This window comes from Galeopterus variegatus, unplaced genomic scaffold (assembly GCF_000696425.1).
Source record: "Galeopterus variegatus unplaced genomic scaffold, G_variegatus-3.0.2 Scaffold1668, whole genome shotgun sequence".
NCBI classification, from domain to species: domain Eukaryota; kingdom Metazoa; phylum Chordata; class Mammalia; order Dermoptera; family Cynocephalidae; genus Galeopterus; species Galeopterus variegatus.
This window is the reverse complement of record NW_007727779.1, coordinates 82149-91990: the sequence shown is the minus strand read 5'-3', so window position 1 is coordinate 91990 and position 9842 is coordinate 82149. Positions and strand designations below refer to the sequence as shown.

General features: G+C 32.1%; 1 protein-coding gene across 2 annotated transcripts in view; it reads left to right on the top strand.

The window, feature by feature from the left end:
• The window catches only part of PJA2 (praja ring finger 2, E3 ubiquitin protein ligase), a 50116-nt gene that overhangs the window by 14584 nt on the left and 25690 nt on the right, over positions 1 to 9842 (top strand). For both annotated transcript variants that reach the window (XM_008578345.1, XM_008578346.1), the window contains exons 4-5: positions 466 to 651; positions 9346 to 9531. In XM_008578345.1, the coding sequence (XP_008576567.1) occupies positions 466 to 651; positions 9346 to 9531 (372 nt within the window). The remainder of the gene's footprint in view (positions 1 to 465; positions 652 to 9345; positions 9532 to 9842) is intronic.

The window sequence follows — 9842 nt, the reverse complement described above, 5'->3', positions numbered from 1 at the left end:
TTTTTGTGTGAAAAGGGAAGGAGAAAAACAGTTAAGCTTTTACTACATGGTAATGGTGGAAATTTATTCATATAGGATATGACATTAGTTGTCAATATGTAATTATAAAGTTGTTTTAATCAGGTCAGGTGAGCGATAAATCTGTTATTCCAGATAGCATTTATGATTACCAAACTGTATTTAGAAATATGTCTAAAATATGACAAGACTATTTTTAGATACCATGGAATTATGTACTTTAGTGAAAGAAAAAATAATATTCCATAATTTACCATATGCCATATTCATTTGAAAGAGTTAATTCTGCTGGGTCTATTTATTTCTGTATTTTTTTAAAAAATGTTTTAGCAACTGACAAATCATGTGAACAGCAGTCTGTTCTGTTCTGTGATGACTGGTTAACATTCCAAATGATAAAAATGACAACATTAAGATGGTTTCTTTTATTTCTGTTCTAATTTGCAGTTCAGAATGCAGTGATGGGGAATGGTCTGCTTCTTTAGCGCATCGATTTTCTGGTACAGAAAAAGATCAGTCCTCCAGTGATGAAAGCTGGGAGACTCTGCCAGGAAAAGATGAGAATGAACCTGAGCTACAGAGTGATAGCAGTGGCCCTGAAGAAGAAAACCAGGAATTATCTCTTCAGGAAGGGTATGTTTAACAGTGAAATTTATTTTAATGTGTATTGTACAGGAATGGTATACATTCAGATGTTGGGTATGCTGTTAATTGCATTTGTAAGCCCTGTGTAGGACCACTTGGCCCCACTGATTTTTTCATTATGCTTTTAGTATTTTTAAAAGAACAATTAAATTGAAAATACTGATAATTTCATTGTCTTGTATTGAGATACAATGCATTCTTCCACTTTGCTTTATAAAGAAAACTTGGGCATTAAAAGGTCATTTTTGTTGAGTTGGGAATGGGTGTATTAGAGCTGACATTGCTATACAGTGAGATAATAATAAAGGAGAAATGGCAGCCTCAAGAGGGAAATCAGTGTCATTCATAGAAATGGAGACAGTTAGTTGCAAAAGTAGGAGTTTTAGTATTCTTGTCTAATTGCATTAGATTAATTAGAATTTACATTACATTAATTAGAATGGTCAGGGAGGATGTCTCTTAGGAATTGACACTTGAGCTGAGATCTAAAAGATAAAAATTAATGGTTGAAGAGGAGCTTAATAGGCAAAAGGAAAGGTAAGAGCAGAGGTATTAAAAAGGAAAGGGTTTGGCATTATATGAAGGTGGCGGGGTTGAAACATAATGAGTGAAGAGTGATGTGAGACAGTAGGCAGGAACCAGACTATGCAGGCCATATGAGAACATCTGAAATTTATTCAGAAAGCAGATTTTTACATGTAGAAACAACTGTTCTGATACACATTTTTGAAGGATGGCTCTGGATACTTTGTGGAGATTGAATTGGAAAGGGACTAAAGTTTAAAAAAGTGGGGGAAGTAAGGCTGTTGGACTAGTGGGTAGTAGTAAGGATTAAGAAAAGTAAACAGGTTTGAGAATATTTTGAAAATATAAATAATAGGATAGATTGGGTGTGAGATGAAGGAGACTGAGAAATCAGTCATGACTTGGGTTTTTGGCTTAAGCATTGCATGGATGTTAATGTCATTTGCTGAGATGGGGAAGTCTGGGGAGAGGACTGGGAAGTAGAAACTCATTTTGGAAGTTTTACATGCTAGTTAGATGTGCAATATAGATGGTCAGTAGGCACTTGANTCATTTTGGAAGTTTTACATGCTAGTTAGATGTGCAATATAGATGGTCAGTAGGCACTTGAATATGACTTGCAAGTGTAAGGGAAATGTCCCTGCTTATACTTAGATACAGAGATACAGGAGAATAAACAAAACACATTTGGTCTGTAATCAACTACTTGCATTGATACCTTACAATAGTACAACCTGGTAATTTGTTTTAAAAAAAAAAGTGAGGGGTAGGGAAATAGAACTAAAACACTGGACAGCAATAGCGTTTACATTGATGGAGGAAGATCAGAGTTGAAGTGTATTGTTTTGAGGAGGACTGGAATGTTAATTAACTCTTGATCTAAGTTAAATTTGTGTGGTGATATTTCAAAGATAACCACTACAAGAATAAGTATAAAATATGTGTACTAGAAATATGTGCAGTGGAAAACAGGAATTAAGACATGGAAAAAGAGCATTTAAAATCAATCCCCCCCAAAAAAGGTGAGAAAGGAAGAAAAAGCATAGAAAAGGAGGAAAAAAATGAAGATTAAAAAGGTAGGATATAGGAACAAGTCTTATATGTTAATAATCACAACAAATATAAATTGAGTAATCTTGGCTTATGAAAGACAAAGCTTATCAGTTGGGTTTTTTTTAAAAATGCTGTTTGGCCGGCCCAGTGGTGCACTGCTACAGTGCGCCGCTTGGGAGCGCGGCAGCGCTCCCGCCGAGGGTTTGGATCCCACATACAGACCGGCCGCTCACTGGCTGAGCGAGGTGCGGGCACAGCACTGAGGGTTGCGATCCCGTTGCCGATCCCGTTGCCGGTCCCGGTCCAGTACGGGCGCGACACTGAGGGTTGCGATCCGTTGCCGGTCACGAAAAAAGACAAAAAGGAAAAAAAATAAAATAAAATAAAAAAATGCTGTTTGCAAAAAGCAGTTAAAGCGTAAGTATACAGAAAGGTTGAAAATAAAATGTTAGAAAATGATATTTCAGGCAATTATTAACTAAAAACTGGAACAGTTATATTAACATTAAACTAAAAGACATTATTAGGCAGAAAGAGTCAGTATGTAATGGTAACAAGTCTAATTTACCAGTGAAATATAGCAGTTCTAAACTTGAATGCACCTATTGCAATAGACTCAAAATATATAAATCAAAATTTGAGAAAATGGACAAATTTACTGTCATATTAGGAAATTTGTATATACCTATCTCAATTACTAATAATTCATGGAATTAAAAAATTAGTCTGTCTTTAGTTGATTTGAGCTCAGTGAAGCATAGTTTAATGATGACTGCCTCCTGTATAATACACAAATACATAAGGAACAGTTACAAAAACCAAACATGTACTAGGTTACAAAGCACAGATTAACACCTTTCAAAGAATTGATATCCTGCAGACTGTATTCTCTAACCATAATGCAATTAAGTTAGAAATAAATAGCGACACTGAGGGTTGCGATCCGTTGCCGGTCACGAAAAAAGACAAAAAGGAAAAAAAATAAAATAAAATAAAAAAATGCTGTTTGCAAAAAGCAGTTAAAGCGTAAGTATACAGAAAGGTTGAAAATAAAATGTTAGAAAATGATATTTCAGGCAATTATTAACTAAAAACTGGAACAGTTATATTAACATTAAACTAAAAGACATTATTAGGCAGAAAGAGTCAGTATGTAATGGTAACAAGTCTAATTTACCAGTGAAATATAGCAGTTCTAAACTTGAATGCACCTATTGCAATAGACTCAAAATATATAAATCAAAATTTGAGAAAATGGACAAATTTACTGTCATATTAGGAAATTTGTATATACCTATCTCAATTACTAATAATTCATGGAATTAAAAAATTAGTCTGTCTTTAGTTGATTTGAGCTCAGTGAAGCATAGTTTAATGATGACTGCCTCCTGTATAATACACAAATACATAAGGAACAGTTACAAAAACCAAACATGTACTAGGTTACAAAGCACAGATTAACACCTTTCAAAGAATTGATATCCTGCAGACTGTATTCTCTAACCATAATGCAATTAAGTTAGAAATAAATAGCAAAAATATAAGTTTTTAACAAAAGCATGCACTTTAAATTAGCCATCCTTGTAAATAGCCAGTAGGACAAATCATAGTAGAAATTTTTAAAAGCTTACAACCCAATGGTAATGAAAATACCACCAGTCACAGTCTGTGGGGTACCATGAAATTGGTATTTAAAGGGAAATTTATGGTCATAAATATTTATGTTAGGAAAGAAGAAAAGCTGAAAATGGAGAAGCTGTAAATTTAACTTAAGATAGAAAAGGAATATTAGAATAAACAGAAAATAAAAGGAGATAAAAATTAGAATTTGGACAGATAAGAGTGAAAATCAGTGAATTAGAAAACAGTTAAAATAGAGAAGAGCAAAGAAGACAGAAGTTGATACTTAGAAAAGATTAAAAAAATAGACAATCCATTTGGATAGGGAAAAAGTAGATAAAGACAAGGCACAAGTAAATAATACTGAAATACAAAGATAGATACAACTAACAAATACAAAGATTGGGTAGACTAAAAAGTGTACTATAAACTTTGTGCTGATAAATTTGAAAACTTATAAGAAATTGACAAATTTCTAGGAAAATAGAATGTACCAAAACTCATTCAAGAACAAGTGGGAAGTTTTAATAATCCTATAACTATTACAGATATGGAATCAATGTTTTAAGATTTTCCCATGGAAGAATCAACTGATCCAGATGGTTTTAAAGCTGAATTCTATTTCAGTAAACTTTCAAGAGTCATACCACTCTTATATAAATTCTTCCAGAGAAAAGAAAAAGAGCAATTTCCCCAGGTCATTCTATAAGGCCAATATAACCCTGTTTCCAAAAGAGTATGTGAAGAAAATTAGGAGCCTATTTCATTCAATAAAATAGGTGTCAAAATGTTAAATGAAATTGTTGGAAATCTGAATTTGTTAGGTGTATTTTTTAAAAAAAGAGAAAACTCGGTTACCAGTGTGTGTTATCCCAGAAATGTGAAGGTAGTTTCACATAAAACATCTGTAAACGTTATTCACCACATTAGCAGAATACAGGAGAAAATCCATGTTATAGATTCTATAGATGCATTAAAAAAAATCATTCAGTAATATTCAAGACCTCATATATGTGATAAAAACTCATATATGATAAAAATATCATTTCTGTACCATTGTAGGGGAGGTCTTAGCATGGTACAGTAGGAAAATAATAAAAGGCAAAAAAGATACAAAAGGAAGAGAAGCAAGTTGCTCTAAATATTTTTGAGGTTTTTGAAGCATTTAAACTTAAATTATAGCTTTCCATTCCCATAAGGATATTTGTTTCTGTTGTTAGCTACCCGAAGTGAAAGATATATTATACTATAGAGAAGCAAGTTGCTCTAAATATTTTTGAGGTTTTTGAAGCATTTAAACTTAAATTATAGCCTTCCATTCCCATAAGGATATTTGTTTCTGTTGTTAGCTACCCGAAGTGAAAGATATATTATACTATCAAACCAACTCTGACCCCGCACAGTATCATTCTTCTAGCCTAGTAAATTTTGTGTTAAATGGTAGGAATATGCAGGTACTTTATGTAATATGTTGAAAGCGTATGCCATATCCTACTTATTTTCTCTTTCTATAACTTATAATGAATCATTACAGACTGAATCAAATGCTTAAGTGAAATATATAATCAAGAATTTCTTATGTAGTAAAGGAGTATTAAAGATACGTTATACATTGTTTAGACTCAGAATGATTTTTTATTTTAGTTTTATTCTTTTTTGAGATTAAAAAAAGTTAAGATACATTTGTTACCCAATTTTTCCATCAATATATTTAATCGAGTTTTATGTTAATGTATCTGAAGTACAGAGTAACTGCGTTGTGTTTTCTATATAATGGAAAAAAACAAATGTAAAGTATGTTTTGTTAGAAATAAAAATTTCCAGGGACTTTCTAGGCTTCATCAGTAAATTACTTGCTTTTTAAAAGCTATTTTTCCAGGATTTATTATTACATTTACAACACATGTACAGAGGGTACATATTATGTGCCAAGCACTGTTATAGAAGGTAGGGCTACAGTGACACCACTGTATGCCCTGTAGAGTTCCCAGTCTGGTGGGAGAGAGAAGTGAGTTACCAGTTGAGTTACAATACAGTGCACCAGTGTCTCATTAAGGTGTGAACAAACACCTTTTCCATAGGAATTTTTATTTGAATTTATGTTTTTACTCCATTTTGGGCTTAATATTTCTTTCTATCTAATTACGCACAAAAGGAAAACATCCACTCTCTTTATATACCAGTATTAGAAATTAAAATTTATCAAAATACTCATATTTTGTTGTGCTTGTTTCTCTGATTTTACTATACTGGCCATACTAGATGTGAAGTCTTATAAACCTGTTATTCCTAAGTATAGTTTAGGACCAGAAATTACTTAAACGTTTATGGGTTTAGTATAAGAAGATACTGTTCATTTTATTAGAATTCATTGATTTAGTAATTTATTATTAAGAATTCATTCATTCTTACATGTGGACATTGTCTACATCTTTTTCACATATGCATGTTTTTTACCCTTCAAAGTTTAATTTTTAACAAATATAAATAGAATTCTATTTAGAGCTGCTCTTAAAGTTGAAATATGTAAATTGTTATATAACAGTATCTTTATCTTAAGACTTAAACTAAAATTCAACTTTGCCAAGACTATGCTCTAATATTAACCTTTTTAATATATTAAAAGGTATTTTCTTCTTATTGATAAATTCCTAAATTAATTTTGGTTCAGTTCATTGCAGTTTAGAAAGTTGTTAATTTAAGAAGTCAAATTTTTCAAAATTAGTTCTTTGCATTACTGTAATGCCAAATTATAGTTTTACTCTCATATTTTTTTCTCCTTAGATGTGTTATTAGACCTAGCAGTCTTGTTTTGGTAAATCTGTGATTACATATACATTTCTCCAACGCAGATGTTATTTTCCGACAGCGACTCAGACTATTTAATAAGGTAGTTTTCATATTGCCAAGATATGTGGAGATCCACAAATCTCCTTCCAGTTGGTATATTTTGCATTCAGAATGATGCAGAATAATGTATTCTGTTCAGAATGATGGGGTATACTGGATGTCAAATGCATAATGCCGACAGGCTAATTAAATCTAGCAGGAAAAAATTCCTAATATCTGGGATGGAGCAGAAATAAGAATAAAAAATAAGAACAAATTAGTACATTTTCAAAATTCTTGAGTTGTCCAGATACTACAAATAGAGCTTTTACCAAAGGAAGAAAAGAACCAAGGAAAGTAAGAAAATCTTCAAGGTTTTAACATTTGTTAAAATTCTGTTAAACATTTATTTGCTTGAGTTATATTTAGGCTAAATGTGCAAACAACTCTGTGATTTCTTAATGATTGGTCACATGACTCACATAACTGAAAGAATTCATTTCATTGTTGTTCTTTGCATTAAAGAGATGATTTCTTAAATATTAGTAAGAGTGAGTGCAGATTTACTTTTTAATGATACAGGTTTTAGTGCTTTAGAAATATTTAATAAATTGCCAAAAAATTTTTGCTGGGATAGCTATTTCTGTTTGAACTTCTCTTGATAAACAGATAAAATTACAAACGTTTTCAAGATAGGGATTCATACACATGATGAAAAGTGACTTGAGACGGTATGAAAAGACTGGCTAAAAATCTTTGTAACCAGTTTCCTTTGTGGGCTTTTAAAGATCATCTATGCATATAAAGTTATATATGCTTACACATTTCTCTTCACTTTTTAAAATACAATTTGTAGCAAATCGTACAGATATACTGTGTATATGTTGCCTTTGTTTTTGGTGTTTTGTTGTGGTTTTGGGGTTTTTTGCTTATAGATCTATTTTTTTAAGATTGTTTCATATTCATTCATGTAGTTTCTTCATTTTTTGAAAAATCTATATAATACTACATGGGTCAGTTTCTTTTGGTGAACATTTAAATTGTTTTACAGTTTTGGCTATGATAAGCAATGCTGTGAAGAAAACATTGTACATACATTTTTAGGAAAAATATCTAGAAGCAGAATCACTAGGTCAATGAATGTGCACATACTTATTCTGTAGATATTGCCAAGATTCTCTGCTAAAGTTATATCATTTACTTTCTTACCAATACCATATGAATTACCTTTCTCCAAAGCTTCACCAACACAGTAGAGTATTACCAGATTTTAAAAATTTTTGTCAGTAGTTGAAAAGTGGTATTTGATTGTTTTAGTTTATTATAAATGAGGTGGAGCATCTCTTTATATATTTAAGAGCTATTTGAATTTCCTTTTCTGTCAACTAATTGTATCATTTGCTTCTTTCCATTGCTATGTGTTGATATTTTTCTTACTGGTTTGCCTTTACATTTTAAGCTTCTGGGTTTTTTTAAGAAAATGCCTTTGTCACTCATTATAATTAATTTTTCTGAATTTTAGCTTCGTGTTCAAATTTTTTGGTGTTTTGGCATTTTTATGAATGTTTTGTTTAATTTGTACGTTGTGAAATTTATCAGTCTGTTTGTCTATGGCTTTAAGGTTTTGCATCATGCTTAAAATGACACTGAGATTTCTGTAAAATTTTCTCTCATGATTTTTCCAGTACTTTTATTGTTTTGGGGGCATGGGGTGTATGTGCACATACATTTCAAAAAAATACAGCTGAAATTTATTTAAGGGCAAATAATGACATAAGGATTTCACTTGCCTGCCTCCAGGTGGATACCCAGTTGTCCCAGTGCCATTTATTGACTCGTCCTTTTCCTCCTGTTTTGAAATACTTCCTTTAGCTCCTCATGTATTGATCTGTACCATCGATTTGTCTATCCCTGTTCCTGTGAGCTTATGTTCTAGTGGGAGTAGACTGACAATAAACAAATAAGAAAACATTAAATAAAAATAAGTTCTATAATAAGCAGAGTGATGTGGTAGTCAATAACTGGAAATCTGCTTAAACTGAGAAGGTGACTTGTAATCTGACATGAGTATCAAGAAGGGTGTAGCATTGTAAAAATCTGGTGAAAGAACATTTTAGATAGAAGAAATGGCCCCAGAGTGGAAATGATTTCCATGTGTTCCAAAAATAGAAAGAAGAGTGGGAGCATAGTAGACAAGGGTAAGAGTGGTGAGAGATGATGTTGGAGGAGTGGGCTGAGGAGAAAGCAGTTAATACACAGGGATTTGTAGGCCAGGTGGAGGAATTTGGATTTTATTTTAACTGTGAAGGGAAGTTACTCAAGAGCAGTCTTTAAAAATTCAAATTGTCTAGGGTGGATTTTTCTTATTTTTCTCTTGCAAAAAGAGGAAATAATAGGAGCATAAGTAATTTGTTAATCAAAAAAACATGTTCCTATGTAATTAAGAACTATTTGTATGTATATATCTCCCTATTTACTTCCTTTTTAAATAATTTTTCAGTTCAGGAAAGCAGTTTTTTTAGAATCATAGAAGTACCAAAAGCTTAGAACTCAAGGAGTACAGAGTCTTCGTGTAATAAATAGAATTCTTTAAAGAAAAATGTTATGATGTGTTTTAAAATAATGTTTTTTCTTCCTTTAAACTGTGTATATTAGGGAACAGACATCCTTGGAAGAGGGAGAAATACCTTGGTTACAGTACAATGAAGTCAACGAGAGCAGCAGTGATGAGGGAAATGAACCTGCCAATGAATTTGCACAGCCAGAAGCTTTCATGTTGGATGGTAACAATAACCTTGAGGATGACTCCAGTGTCAGTGAAGACTTAGATGTGGACTGGAGGTATGTAGCGCAATGTTATTAGAGTGTTTAATTGCTCATTGAACAGAATTCATTTATGATTCTAGGTTATGAAAATTAAATCTGATATCTAAGAGATATTCTGATTTTCCCACCTGTTAGTCTTCCTCTTCTTCAAAGCTCATTTCAGGTGTCACTTCCTATGTGGACGCTTTCCTACTTCTAGTTGGTGACCTCTTCCTTCTTTGACCTTTTGCTCTCTTGAAGCTCACTTTATATCCTAGCTATTTATACACTTTTTGGGGTTTTTTCCTGATTTTTTTTTTTTTTTTTTTTTTTTTTTTTTTTTTTTT